The sequence below is a fragment of the Labeo rohita genome, chromosome 10 (assembly GCF_022985175.1).
Source record: "Labeo rohita strain BAU-BD-2019 chromosome 10, IGBB_LRoh.1.0, whole genome shotgun sequence".
Classification (NCBI taxonomy): Eukaryota; Metazoa; Chordata; class Actinopteri; order Cypriniformes; family Cyprinidae; genus Labeo; species Labeo rohita.
In genome coordinates, this window is record NC_066878.1 from 5,326,009 (window position 1) to 5,341,174 (window position 15,166).

The following is a 15,166-nucleotide window of genomic DNA, read 5'->3' on the forward strand; positions in this document are numbered from 1 at the left end:
TTATCCTCGTCATGTTTTTTTCCAGCTGCTTTCGTGTCTGTTTTCGTGGTCTGTGTAAGTTTGGTTCCCCAAGCAGTCTCCCATTATGTCGATATTGCATATTCCTTTGACTGTGTTTTGTATTTAGACATGGCACGTAAGCATATTCTGAGTTCAGGGCAGCTCAGCAGATGTGCATTGGAAGGAAATTCACAATCAAAATAATGTTCTGAATATTATGGCAGCGCCGAGTCGTGGGGATGGAGCTCGAGGGGGGGTTGGCGACTCGCTGAACTAAAGTTAGCAGCTCGTTTTATGCTGAGTCAGTGTTTGAGTTTAGCTTTTCCACTCCGGGCTCGGGAACGTTTCTGCTGATGCATTCTTAATCCTTTCCTTTACTATACTTTTGTGAGCAGTTATGTGTCAGTTCTTGAGGTTTGCTAATGCTACATCGCTACACTTGTATGATAAATAAATGAACCGAACAAGCTTTTTGCTACAAATTCCCTCTTAAAAAGGTGTTTGAAAATGTTTGCCTTGCAGCGCATCAAAATGAGGACTTCTTTGTTGCCTTATCTAATGCTGTTAGAGACCTAGTGTTTGTGTTGATGTATGAAGGTCGGACTTGTGTAGTGTTTCAGATGAGGGTTGATTGACTGAGGCGTGCTGAAGGTCAGTCGTATTTCTGCACCTTCACTAAGGTCACAGCCGGCGATGGCAGAAAGCCAGTACACACACATACACACACGCCAGTGCCAACACAATAGCAGCCAGATTACTGTTTACCTCACACACTGCCTTACATCTTTGCTGGCCTACTGTGTACACACTACTACTGCGAACGCTATACTCCATACTCAGCAAAGAGCTTGAGAATTTAGTGACTTATGGGCTTAAAAGAAATAGTTCATCCAAAACTTTCAGTTCTGTCATTATGTACTCTCATGTCGATCCAAACCTTTAAGACCTTTGTTCATCTTCAGAACATAAATTATGATATTTTTGATGAATTTCAAGAGCCTGCATAGACTCAACTAACACGTTCAAGGCCTGGAAAGGTAGTAAGGACATTGTTAAAATAGTCCATGTGGCTTCAGTGGTTCAACCGTGATGTTATGAAGCTACGGGAATATGTTTTGTGCGCCAAGAAAACTAAAAATAATGAGTTTATTCAACAATTGCGACGCCCTTACTACCTTTCTGGACCTTGAATGTGGTAGTTGTGTTGCTGTCTATGCAGGGTCAAAAAGCTTTTGTATTTCATCAAAAATATCTTTTTGTGTTCCGAAGATGAACGAAGGTCTTACAGGTTTGGACTGACATGAGGGTGTGTAATTAATGACAGAATTTTCACTTTTGGGTGGACTATTACTTTAAGTACAGATTTTTTTTTTTTTTTTTTTTTTGCAGAGAGCTAATTCTCACATATTTGCACTTGCGTGCAATTTTTATATAAGTATACAAGGAATAGTGTAAATTCTTTTTTATGTACATACTGTCATGTTGTTTTTCAACTGGTATGCAAAAGGAGATATTTTAAGGGTTAGCTCGCACAAAAATGGAAATTAGCCCATAATTTACTCACCCTCCAGACATCCTAGGGTGTATATGACTTCCTTCTTTCAGATTAATCCATTTGGAGTTATATTAAGAATTATCCTGGCGTTTCCAAGCTTTATCATTGCATGGGCGGGTGTTTCTCTTCATCAGTCCAAAACAAGTCCAATAAAGTGCATACATCCATAATAAAAAGTGCCTCACACGACTCTGAGGGTGAATAAAGGCCTCCATGTGTTTTTGTAAGAAAAATATCCTTATCTAAAATGTAATAATCTCTTTAATCTGGCTTGTTCATGTTCATGCTATTCTTTTTCTTTTTTACAGTGACCTATAGGTAGTGAGTACCAAATTAGTATCCTCCATTAAAAAAAAAAATTCGTGACAAACACACAAGGACTTGTTTCACTTGATGTCATCATTGACATCATATGTAATCGCATCCGCTTTGATATGATTATGCAACCCGTCATGACCCGTTCACTAAAAAAAGTTGGAGACAAACACATTTTGAAATTCTAGAAAGCCAGTATTGAGCCAATATTTTGTTATAGTATTAAAATTCTATACAAATTTCTCTAAATAAGCTGCTTAATAAGCTAAGGGTTAAGTTAATTTACACATAACAACATAATGTAATGTATGAAAGTTCATTTTGAGATGAGCTAAACACTACATTTATAGTGTTATTTAATTATTAGTGTAATCTAAATCTAAAATCAGGGGAAATATTAGCGCATATACAGTCGAACCAAAATTTATTCAGACACCTTCAGCATTTCTCACATTATCAGTTTATTCACTACATTTAAGAAAATGGTAATAAAATATGAACTGTTGAAAATTAAACTGTGTCAGAACAGATTTATCTTGATAATGTCAGATAACTTTGATAGAAATGTATGTAACAAAACATTGTCAGGTCAAAGTGTCAAATATTTGTATCAATTTTACTGGTAGTCTGTATAAAGAATTTTTGGGTATAGTATGTCACAGTTTACTTTATTTTGCTATCCTCACTTACATCCTGACGCACTCCCTAGTAAGAAATATAAAAAATTATATCTGGTGAATGATGTGAATGAGTTTTGGTTTGACTGTTTATGTATGTGCGCGTGCGTGTGTGTGTATATATCCAGATAAATCTAAAAAATGCGTCATATAGGCTGATAATTGATGATGTGCTGATATCTAGTGCATCAGCTTCAGAAGACGAAGAAAAGTCATATGTTCAACTATTATTTTTATGGTACTTTTCCCATTTTTAGAGCTTGACAGCCCTTTGTCTACTTCCATGTTTTCTCTATATAAAACAGCAGCTTGGACTTTCTTCAAACTCCTCCTGAGTTCCACGAAAGAAAGAAAATCATATGGGTTTGGAACGACATGAGGGTGCATAAATGCTCTGTTTCTTTAAGCCACTAAGGCAATTAAATACTTGCTCTGGATTGAATTGTGGTCTGTTTTAGGTTAGGGAATATTATGAGCGTTATCGCTCTTAGACACAGTGCGCTGAACTTTATTTTATTCTGTTTTAACGCAACGGTGCGTGTCGTCTGGAATGACTGGCCCTCACTCGTGGAACGTAACGCTGTCTCTTCCCACTTAACTTGCATAAAGTTGTTTACCTGTCTTTCCGCTGTAATGCGAGTGAAAGATACAAGAGCTGCCTAATCAGCAGATGAGGTGCTGAAGGTCACGTTAATACGCAAGGGAGCTTAACCCCAACCGAAAACCATGAAGAGGAGATTCGATCAGTTGACATAAAATACTGGCTGAGCTGTTTATAGGTGAAACACAGACCAGGAATATGGAAAGATTAAAGTAATGTTTTAACTGGTAAACTGATATATGTTTTGATCCACCTGCAATTTTGTATCTGTGTGTGTACATGCTGACTGATCAACAATGGAAAACATTCTCTCAAAGGAACCCTTGTCTTGTTGTTTTCACCCCACGCACTTTTTGGTCATAAAAAAAAGCATTGGAATTACTTGAAATGTCATCCCCATTACAGCGTCCACGAGGCGTCTTTTGAGAAGGTCTCAGACCTTGCTTATGCTGAAAGCAAGTGACATATTTACAATTTAGTAGTTGCTTTATAAATGACAAAGCTTTATTAGTTTTGATTCAAATTTGAATCACGTGCCTGCAGTGTTGACAGCTTCGCTGTCAGTTGCAGTATAGACAGCTGTGTTGATTATAATGGAGTTGTTCTAGTTGCATGTCTAGTTCTTATTGTGTATGCAAGTGAATGAGAACAACGAATCCGAACAATGCAGTTTGGCTTCTCTGAATCAATCGGACTGCACTGTAATATCTAGTTCAGGTCACCGTCTGCGCCCCCAGCCCTCGACAATTAACCGCTTGTTGTCTCGTGAAGAACAAACACCCCCTTCTTTCTTCTCTCTGCCCCGTTATGCTAATTTCCAGTTATGATTCTGAACATCTAATTAATTCAGTTTACAGCAGAGATTCCAGGATAAACAAACCTTGTATTAAAATGCAAATATGCAGAAGAGTTTGTGGTAGTTAGACGCTAGACTCTGTCATGAAATTCTTGAAAAATAATGCAGCACTTGTGCTCTTCTTGTAAAGAACCGTGCTTGCTCGGGACAAGCCATGTGTGTTTACGCTAAGGGCAGATATGTTTCCCATGGTGCTTTGCCCGCTGCGCATCACTTCATATTCTATGGAATTTTATCAAGCTGAAACTTTTCCCAGAGATGTTTCTCTGTCACACAGTAAACAAGCCATCATTAGTTGGCTCTTGTTAACATTTTGACACTTTTTGCTGTACCACAACATGCTAATTATATTAATAATGAAAATTGCCCTTGTCGAGTAATCGACAAATTACTGGAAGTGAAAGCATAATACGATTAAGATTTCACAAACACAACGATTCAATTAAATATATGCGATGCAAGTTTAATATATGCATTTTTATTAATTGCATACGTGTAGGTTACCCACGTGCTTCTCAGAGCTGCTTCACCACAAATTCTGCTACACAAACTATTATCATTTACATGTGTGGAACGTCTCAAACTCCATCTCTGCATGTTGTTGTGAGTTTGGATTTATTATAACCTTCATCTGGGAATGCAACGTGCGCTATTTTATCAGATTTGTAAGGTGTATCATTTATAAACCTATGTAAACACAGGTGAATATATAATTATCTTTGGCAAAATGCTAACTGTTCATCGTGATTTCAAAAAACACACACTCTATTTATTTACACATTTTGATGTTAGCATATTCAAGAAATTACAGTGGCTGTAGCTTTTCTATTCTAAATAAATGGCCAAATATTAAATATTAAGTGAATGTTTGACTTAAATATTGTTCAGGCAATGTTAAACCAGGATTAGATCACGCAGTAAAGTGTAAAAACAATCGTCAGGCTGTTGGTGCCCTCTGCAATGCGTAATGTACATTAGCTCTATTGTTTATAATACATTATGTATTTTAACAGTTTAGTTTAATAAAATCATATGTGACCCTGGACCACAAAACCAGTCGCTGGAGTATATTTGTAGCAATAGCCAAAGATACATTGTATGGGTCAAAATTATTGATTTTTATTTTATGCCAAAAATCATTAGGAAATTCAAGTCAAGTCAAAATCATGTTCCATGAAGATATTTTGTAAAATTCCTACTGTAAATTTATCAAAACATATTTTTTGATTAGTAATATGCATTATTAAGAACTATGTTTGGACAACATTAAAGGCGATTTTCTCAATATTTTGATTTTTCAGATTCCAGATGTTCATATAGCTGTATCTTGGGCAAATATTGTCCTTTCTTAACAAACCATACATCAATGGAAAACTTGTTTATTCAGCTTTTAGAATTTTGAAAAATTGACCCTTATGACGGGTTTTGTGGTCCAGGGTCACATATGATAACTTGCTTTTGATGCTTTATTTGAGCTAATTATTATTGCCTCATTGCTATTATATATGTATTTTAAGTCATTTTAAAGGCTGTTGTTCACTTAGGTTGATTTTTATTACTACAAAAAAAAAAATAAAAAATATCCGCCAACATAGTGACAGCCATACTTGAAATCTGAGGGCTTTCTGACCGTGTTAAAATAGTCCATGTGATGTCCGACCACCTTTCTGGACCTTGAACATGGATCTTAATTTGTGTTCTGAAGAAGAGCAAAGGTCTTACAGGTTGGGAACAATATGGGATGAAAATTAATGACAGAATTTAAATTTTGTTTAACTGTCTCTTTAAAGTCTCTTTAAAGAAACTTGTTTATAAAGTTGATTAATTTCCATAGATGTTTCATGCAGTACGGAGTCTGACGTGTACTTTTGTAGAGCCAGTAATTGTTTTTCTTTACTCAAGGCAGTAACATTAACTCGGCTGCGATCCAGAAAGACAAGCTGATCTCTGCGCGCCTTTTGTCATCCAGTCTCGGGCCGGTCAAACTGTTTGAGAAAACAGTTCACGTCCCTCCCAACCAGAGATCCACTCCCCAGACGTTGCCTCCACTCCCAAGCGGAGCTATAATTGCTTTAATTAGTTTCTCTAAAACCCATACAGCATTTGAGGAATGCTGTTATCAGCGATGGGGGGAGGCAAAGATGTATGTATTTGCTTGGGGAAACCTAAAAGTTTCTGAGGTAAAGCCATAACAAATCAATAATTTTTTTTTTAAAGTGCGTACTGTGCGACAAGCAGTACCAACTTGCGCTCAGACCCCCTCCGATCGTGATTCTTCCAGTGCTGACTGAAAGCCTCTGAAGTAAATTGCTGATCTTGTTGCATAATAAATCAAAGGCGGAACGATGGTGGTTTAAAGAAAGAACGACTGAAAGAAATGAGAGGAGAAAGAAAGAGAGAATAAGCTCTGGGCTTGTTCTTGCTCCTCAGCTTTAATGAACTGCGCTGTAAGCCCTCGAGAGCTCTGTTGATAGCAAACATGGCGTGTGAGATGGTGAACCGGTCCTGGATTCATTACAGCTGTAGGAGCGGCTGATATCGCGAGCCCTGCGGAGTGACCGGCCCGCTCTGATAACGCTGATCTGTGAGAACGGAGTTTCTTAAAAAGATAGGCCACTATCCTAATGAGAATACTGCGTGTCAGTCGTAATCCCAATTGTGTGACTCTGAGAAGCCTTTCGGTTTAAACACGTAGAGGCGTTCCCATGTTAATAAGTGCCTGATCACTCGAATGTTGACACGGCAGACACAGTCAGAGAATCAGGCTGTCTAGGAAGCATTTTTTAGGCAGTCGCTCCTGATGTCCAGCCTACAAAACAAGTTGGAATTAGTAATGCGTGTACAGTCTGTTAAACCGCCTCGAAAAACTCCTGCCCTCCCCAGCTGGTATGAAAGGGAGTGTTCTTCTGTCAACAACTGGGACATTGTTGCACTGAGCCGACCCAAATGTACTGCATCATAATCAGCAAGCCCCCATAATGCTTTGAGTGTCTCTTAATTGGATGGAAATGAAGTCTGGTCTGTAGTTTGTCCATATCTAATGAGACTCAACCCCACGGTCCCTTGTTATTCACAGATTGTGCGTATGCGAGCGCGTCGTGCGTGCGGTTGCGCGCGTTCCCAGGGGTTGCAACAGTGGGCTCTCACATTATAAAGCTCGGTGGTCTTGATTGGGTACCGCATGCCTCAGTGTGAAGTTTCTGCGCTATCGCAACCTCCCGCAACGATATTACTCACACGCTTTTGTCTGATTGTTGCTGTGCGATAGTGGATCTTGACGGCGTGCCAAATCCTTGATTTGCAATTAAGCCATCTAAGCTAAAGGAGACAGGAAGATTTAGTGTATCATAGACTACTGACACAAATGCATTGTTCGTGCAGTGCGATTAGGTCATTGTTGAACTTTTTCAGACAGTGTGTGTAATTCAAGACGCAGAACAAGGAAGGAACTGAACGGATCAGACTGTGTCGTAATACTTGTGGTTTGGTAAATGTTCGTTTATCCAAGGGTGCGAATTGTGTCAGAACAGTTAAATCAACTTTATTGGATTTTTTTCCTCCTTGTTACATAAAAAACTGTTAGTATATAAATACATAAAGGTAAATGCAGTGGCAGTTATAGTTGTTTTATAATTGTGTCTGTTCAAAAGTTGTGACATCATATTTCTAAAACTCTTATATGTGTTATATTCTAAAAATCTAGGTTATGTTTAAGTCAAATATACATAATATTTGGTCTAAAGTTATCATGAATCATTCATTGAAAAAAATAGTTGAGTTTTTTTGTGTCAGGGTGATGATTGAGTTTTTTAATATGAATAACTGAATCATTGTTTTGTTTATTTGCTTTATTTGATCAGTAAATCATGGCAACTGTGGAAATGAAGCTTTCGCCCTTTTAAGACTTTAAAGATAGTAGTGTTGCCACTTTTAGTTAACTTAACTCCACTAACCCCAAACTCATGTGTAATTAAAGTACTTAAAGGGATAGTTCACCCAAAAATGAAAATTACACCATTATTTACTCACCCTCAACAAGCCATCCTAGGTGTATATGACCTTATTCTTTCAGATGAATAAAATCGGAGTTATATTAAAAAATGTTTTGGCTCTTCCAAGCTTTATAATGCACGTGAATGGGTGTAGAGATTCTGAAGTCCAAAAAGTGCATCCATCCACATGGCTCCGGGAGGTTAATAAAGGCCTCCTTAAGTGATTTAATGTGTTTGTGTAAGAATAATATCCATATTTTAATGCCACTCTCTCATGTATGCATGTACAGTTGGTGAAAGCTAGTGATTACAGTTAAAGTTTTAAATATGGATATTTTTCTTACACAAACGCATCAATTCATTTCAGAAGGCCTTTATTAACCCCCCGGAGCCATGTGGAGTACTTTTTATGATGGTTGGATGCACTTTATTGGACTATTGAATCTCAACAGCCATTGTAAAGCTTGGAAAAGACATGACATTTTTTAATATAACTCCATTTGTGTTTGTTTGAAAGAAGAAAGTCATGTACACTTAGGATTGTTTGAGGATGAGTAAGTCGTGGAGCAATTTCTATTTTTGGGTGAACTATCCCTTTAAGCACAGGTTTCTTAGTTATACTAATGTATTTCCTATTTAATATCCAGTGGAATTCAGATACATTGCAGCTATGAGCCATATTTTGCTAATGGCTAGTCAGGTGGTTTGAGGGGGAGGGACATTTCATTCTAGAGAGCTTTTGATTGGACGAAAATCTGAGTCAGTATTTTGTATAAGTTGCTTGAATAAGAAAGATTGTACATTTTAAATAGATGTTATTACTTTTATTAACAAAACTTTAATGTTAATTTCATAGGGTCAAGTTTCTCTCTGCTTGCTGTTTGTTCTTGTTCCCTGAGGAGCAATTAAATCATCGCTCACAGGACGGGCACTTCAGGTGTGAGGACACATTGACCCATTTATGTGAAAACAATGTTAATATGCTTCTTCACTTTGTGGGTAAAGTCACACATCCGTGGCACTGCGCCTTTCCTTTTACTCTGGCTAACTCCAGAGCATCAGTTAAGGGGTCAAATGCATTATTCAGGCTTTAGAGGTCGCAAACTTGAACACAGTGTTGAGGGATCTCTTTTCGGGACGTGACAAGGTTAAGTTAACACTTCTGCTGCCAAATCTTTGGCGTAGGTGTTTAACAGACCCAAGTACAGCGTACACAAGAGTCAGAGCTCAAAGCGGCGGGTCAGTGTTGAGATTAGTTGCTCACACAAAGCAGGTTTGTTATAAATGGTAGCAGCAATAGCAAAGACTTTGATAAAGGGCTTAACGGCTACGCCGGCGTAAAAATAGATTAGCTCTATCTGTGCTAATGGCAGCCGCTGGTGCCTTTCAAAACGCACGCATACACGTACTTGTCTTTATTGTGTGTGTGTTTTTTTTTTATTAAGTATAAAGTCATACCCTTCAGAAATCAGGTCACCTTTTTTTAGACCAAATGATTAAAGGACAAGCTATAAAAACCTCAAAGTGTAAAATCTGTTCAGCTTACTCAACTACACTGGACAAACTTTTTTATTTTTTGGGCTTTTCTTTCTTTCTTTCTTTTTTTTTTTTTTTTTTTTTTTTTTAGGTTTTGAAATGACAGTGGTGTCTTGGTGTGACTTTTGTTTTGACTTTAAAGAGTTAAAAAAAATGTGTGTGTAACCCTGGACCACAAAACCAGTCTTAAGTAGCATGGGTATATTTGTAGCAATAGCCAAAAATACATTGTATGGGTCAAAATATTGTTTTCTTTTATGCCAAAAATCATTAGGATATTAAGTAAAGATCATGTTCCATGAAGATATTGTGTAAATTTCCTACCGTAAATATATCAAAACTTAATTTTTGATTAGTAATAGGCATTGCTAAGAACTTCATTTGGACAACTTTGAAACTTTGAAAAAAATATTTTTTTTATTGTAATTTTTTTGCACCCTCAGATTCCATATTATCCTATTATCCTAATATGTGTATATATATATATATATATATATATATATATATATATATATATATATATATATATATATATATATATATATATATATAAAATGAAAAAGCTGAAAAAACACTTTCTATGAAGACTTTGAGTGCAAACCATTTTTTTAAGGTTGAACAATTAGGTAAAAACTTAAAGTTTTCACTTGGATTTTCTGTGGCAATATTCCCACATTTTTTGACCCATTTAATAAAAAAAAACAAACCCCCCCCCCCAAATACAAAATATATTCATATATCTATATCTATATCTATATCTATCTATCTATCTATCTATCTCTATCTCTCTATCTCTATCTATATATATATATATATATATATGTATGTATATATATGTATATGTGTATATATATATATATATATATATATATATATATATATATATATATATATATATATATATATATATATATATATGAAATTAAATATTTAATATAAAAATTAAATATTTATTACAAAAATTGTATTTTACAGTACAACTGTAAAATTACAATGCTAATGATTTCATCATAATTTCTTCATTTTCAAACAGTAAACATCAAGCATTTTTGGGGGGTTTCCTGGCAAATAAATATGAGCTGTAGGTTTTAGAGTGAAGCGCAGCACTCTGTTTGTTTACTCTCATTAATTTGTTCGCTTAACCAGCTTTTCCTGCTTTCAGAATTATAAACCCATTTGCTCCGAATTATAGCCACCATTTTTAGTTACAGTACAGCTCCCACGGCAGAAGAGTGTCTGCCGTCCCCTCTCACCTGTGTTGGAGTCTTGCTTTGTTTTTATCTGTTCCTGACTGCCTCTGAGCTGTTGACCCTCTTGAGTGCTCAGGTGCTCTGTGGCACAGCGACAATGGCAGTTATACAGAGAGAGAGGGAGGAAATGTAATGGCCTGTGAGAAAGATAGGTTATGAGAGAACGAGGGAAGAAAAAACAGCAGCTATAGAGAGAGAGAGAGACAGAGAGAGAGAGAGGCCTCGCTGACGTTTCCCTGCTGCATATGCAGCTGATAGTATCTGGCAGGGCCTGGCTCTCTGGGGAGCCCTGTAATCTGTTCCATCAGCGTTTACTACCGAACAAATTAACTAAGACAAGCACCGCCGCCTGAGCCAGCAGAATTCTTCCATTAGGAAAATTATAAAGCTATTATGGGGAACAATTTGGTCCTTTATATAAACGACTCTCATTGGAGGGCTACAGGGCTTCCTTGAACTACACCAGGGGGGCTGGATGGAATACCCCAGGGGGCATTAGCACTATTGATACCAACAGAAAGAAAAATCACGCTCTTTAATATCTCAAACCTCTCTCTTTGACAGCAGCAAGATTAAATGAAGAGTTTTTATTAAGTCTCTGAAAAGAAAACACCCTAGGAAACTCACTCGTGTCTCCTTTGGAGTTTCAAGCAAGTGTCAAACTGTGCTTACATAACAAAAATCTCAGTAAAAAGTGAAATGTTTATTATATGCGCAATTATTTTACAGCTATTTAGTTTCTGTATGTCAACAGTTGCTGTCCCATTCATTTTCCGCAAGGAATTTGAGTAGAAACATCTTGGTACTTCCAGAGCTTTAAAAGCACAACCTTTATTATATAGTATGACTCATATTTGCTGTAATTTTAGTTGCCCAGCCTTAAAAATCATATTATAGCTTTTTAGCTAGCATTTGTTTTTTCTCAAGGACTTTTAGGAGAAACATCTGAGATGAAGTTGATACTTCAATTAAGTACCTTCTTAAGCTATGAAAGCACAACCTTTGCTGTATTATGATTCATACTTGCTGAAATTCTGGCTGCACAACCTAAAAAATCACTTTATAGTGTGAGACGAGAATATATATCATCATGATTACATCCACTTGCATTCAAAAGTTGACATTTTAAATCCAACTCAGTCATTTAGTTTAAATTGTGAATCAAATAAACACATTTTCGTCAATAAGTCCTTGATTCCATTCAAAGATCAGAATGATTTATTCATAGATGCGTTCCTAAGTTGAAAGTGCAATTTTTGGAGTGACATGATTCATATTTCCTTTTGTTTTACTGCGTGACCTAAAAAAGGATTTTAACAACCGGTTCGGAAGTTGACATTTTGTTGAAGTTGTGATTGGAATTAGATTCTTTTCTTTGAACAACTTGATCTGGTTCACAGTTTAAAATGATTCATTCACATGTTTCCTGAGTTGAAACTGCAACCTTTCCTATATTATGAATCATATTTTCTGTAGTTTTGGTTTCACGTCCTTAAAATCGCATTATGGTGTGAGACAAGTGTATATATATCGTGGTTACGTGAAGGTAATGTATGTAAGCTACGCTTAATAGTGCTCACGTACGCTGCGTACATGTCATGTCAGTGCATTGTTAGAGTAAACGCATGATGTCACTTTTTATTTCCGTCACAGTCTCAGCGCTTGTATTAATAACAAGCCATTTAGGAAGACCAGAACCATAGCCCACTTACATAGCATGACGTTTTTATCTAAAACTTGTCCCATTGACCCAGAAACCAATGATCCACACCCGTCTCCAGAGATGGTATTTTAAAACCAGATTTGTCCCTGGAGATCAGCCCTCGTGCTTTTACCTTGCCAGACTAGCCAAACGACGCTCGGTCGGAGTGTTTTGCGGAGCCATGTGTCTTCCTATGTGGAAGGAGGAGGTGATAATAACAGAGGAGAGTAAAACTGGGGCGAGACTGTGGTGACTCAGCCCCCCAGTTGTTGTGTTGGAGGTTTGGGGAGTCTGGCGCACAGAGTTCCAGCCTAATTAAGTTGATTTGTTCCCAGCATCTGGCTCCCAGATGTCAGACGATATTCTTTAGCTCAGCTCCCTGCTGTTGAGAGGAGAGGAGTGGGACGGCAGGGACCGCAGACTGCTGACTTTTCACGAGGCCCACCGGGGGTGGGACTGCAGCGCGCTGTAGGTGACTGATGGATGGGACGGCCAATCGCGGGGTGTTTGTCGCAACTTTCCGGGGAATATGATTGGTTAGTTGGAGCGAGCGGTTTATAGCTACAGTATGCCTGCAGGTGCATACCGAGAGGTATTCTCACACCTTATAAAACACGTGTTTCCTGCTAAATATACGTGATGTTTGGCGAGAAGGTTCTGGCGTATTGTTTTTACAGCTTTCGGTTTTGGCGAACGTGATCGGTCTGAGGTCGATATTTCTGCTTGTGGACAACAAAACGTTGTTGTCAGCTTTCTCATAGAGTGGTGCCAAGTAGTAAATGTGAATCAGGTTAATCCAGTTCATAATTTAGACTGAATTATTAATTAATGAATCAGTTTTTAAGTTGACCTTTTAAATCCAACTCCGTGATTAGTTGATTTGTTCCACTGAGCGGTTAATTCACAAACTTTTGAAACATTTACTGCCACTTTTAGTCCAAATTGTGAATTAAATCATCTGGTTCTTTTTAGTGAATCAGTTGTTTTGTTTCTCAGTTCAAACTGAGCAGTTCACTCATGAATTGATTCTTCAAAGTAACTTTTTAAATCCAACTCACTGAAACTTTTAGTTCAAATTGTATTTTGAATCAGTTCTTTTCAATGAATGATCGTTTAGTCCAAATTGTGAATCAAATTGGTTCTTTTCAGTGAATTAGTTGTGGAACACAATTAAGACTGAGCAGTTCTTTCACAAATTGGTTCATATGTTCACTTTTGAAACCAATTTATTGACAGTTTTAGCCCAAATTGTGAATCTAATCAAATGTGTTTTTTTTTTTTTTTTTTTTTTTTTTACTGATTCATTCACGAATCAATTCTTAAGTGACATTTTGAATCTAGCACGCTGAAACTTTTAGCTCAAATTTTATACTGAATCAGCTGCTTTTTATTGAATCAGTTGATTTGTTTCACAACTTGTTGCTCAAACTGAGCAATTCAGTCACATATCTGTTTTATAAGCTGACATTTTGAATTCAACTCACCGAGTCAAATCAACTGGTTCTTGTCAATGCCTCATAATTGAATGAAATGGTTTGTTTCTGATTCAGGATTCAAACTAATCTTTCATGAATCAGTTGACATTTTGAATCCATCTTGATTTATTCAGTCAGAAGTGTGAATTGGATCAACTGGTTCTTTTCAATGATCCTTCAGTGCTTTTCAGTGACTGCTGGAACAAAGTTGGCATAAGTAAATAATAGGAAAATTATTATTTTACCTTTTTTAACTTTTAAAATCTGATTGTCACATGGAAGACAAATAGGTTCTGATAATCCAGAAAAACTGAAATAATTGGCAATTCTGTAAACCCAAGGTTGATATTAAGGCACTTTTTTTTAACAACTCACTGCTGTCATGTCATTTATTTACCAAAACCGTTACTCTGGATCCTCATGTGAATCGTTTCCCTTATTTGTCCACAGAAAGAACTGGATGCCACCGCCGCAGCCCTGGCCAACAGACAGGATGAAAGCGAGCAGTCCAGGAAAAAACTCATCGACCAAAGCCGCGAGTTCAAGAAGAATACTCCAGAGGTGAGCAAAAGTGAGGAATAGAGTGAAGAGATGATTTTCCAAATGATAGGAAGCTCAAACGCAGTGGAGCGAAGGAGAATTTGAACACCTAATTGTCATATGTCTGGACCGGCACATCCAAGTCTCATGGGTACCTGTGAAGCACCATGTTTCAGCAATTGAAAGCGGTTGATTTTCTCCTGCTTGCATTCTGCCTGCATTTTGACTGCTTACAAGATTTTAAATGTGCACCCTGTAGAGTTGTGTTCTTGTTATTGCGATTGTTCCACTTGAGTTCTAGAGCATGCCCGCGCCGTTAGATTATTTTTCAGATTTTGCACTTGTCTGAAGCTTGCATGGCCTTGCAAGAGAGGTCAGTAGTAGAGAAACCAGAGGATATTATGCTTTATCCATTTAGGGAATACTTGGTCTGCATGAATAGCGGCGGACGGTCGTGTCCAGACCGTAGGGTTGTCTGTGAGGTCACGTTTCAGGGGAAAAACCGACGATGCATGTTAGCAAGACAGTAAGGATCAGTGATTCTTTATTTACTGAAAACCGTCTCTGATCTGATAGAGTTCTGAAACGAACGCGTCCTGACAAGTAGGAGAACATCACAACCATTGGATCAGGATGGTTATCAGATGTTTGCTCTGTTTAGAAACAG

At 37.3% G+C, this 15,166-nt stretch overlaps 1 protein-coding gene across 1 annotated transcript in view; it reads left to right on the forward strand.

The window, feature by feature from the left end:
* Positions 1 to 15,166, forward strand: part of cux1a (cut-like homeobox 1a) — a 152,564-nt gene that overhangs the window by 22,717 nt on the left and 114,681 nt on the right. The window contains 1 exon segment of the mRNA XM_051120322.1: positions 14,410 to 14,520. Within this exon segment, the coding sequence (XP_050976279.1) occupies positions 14,410 to 14,520 (111 nt within the window).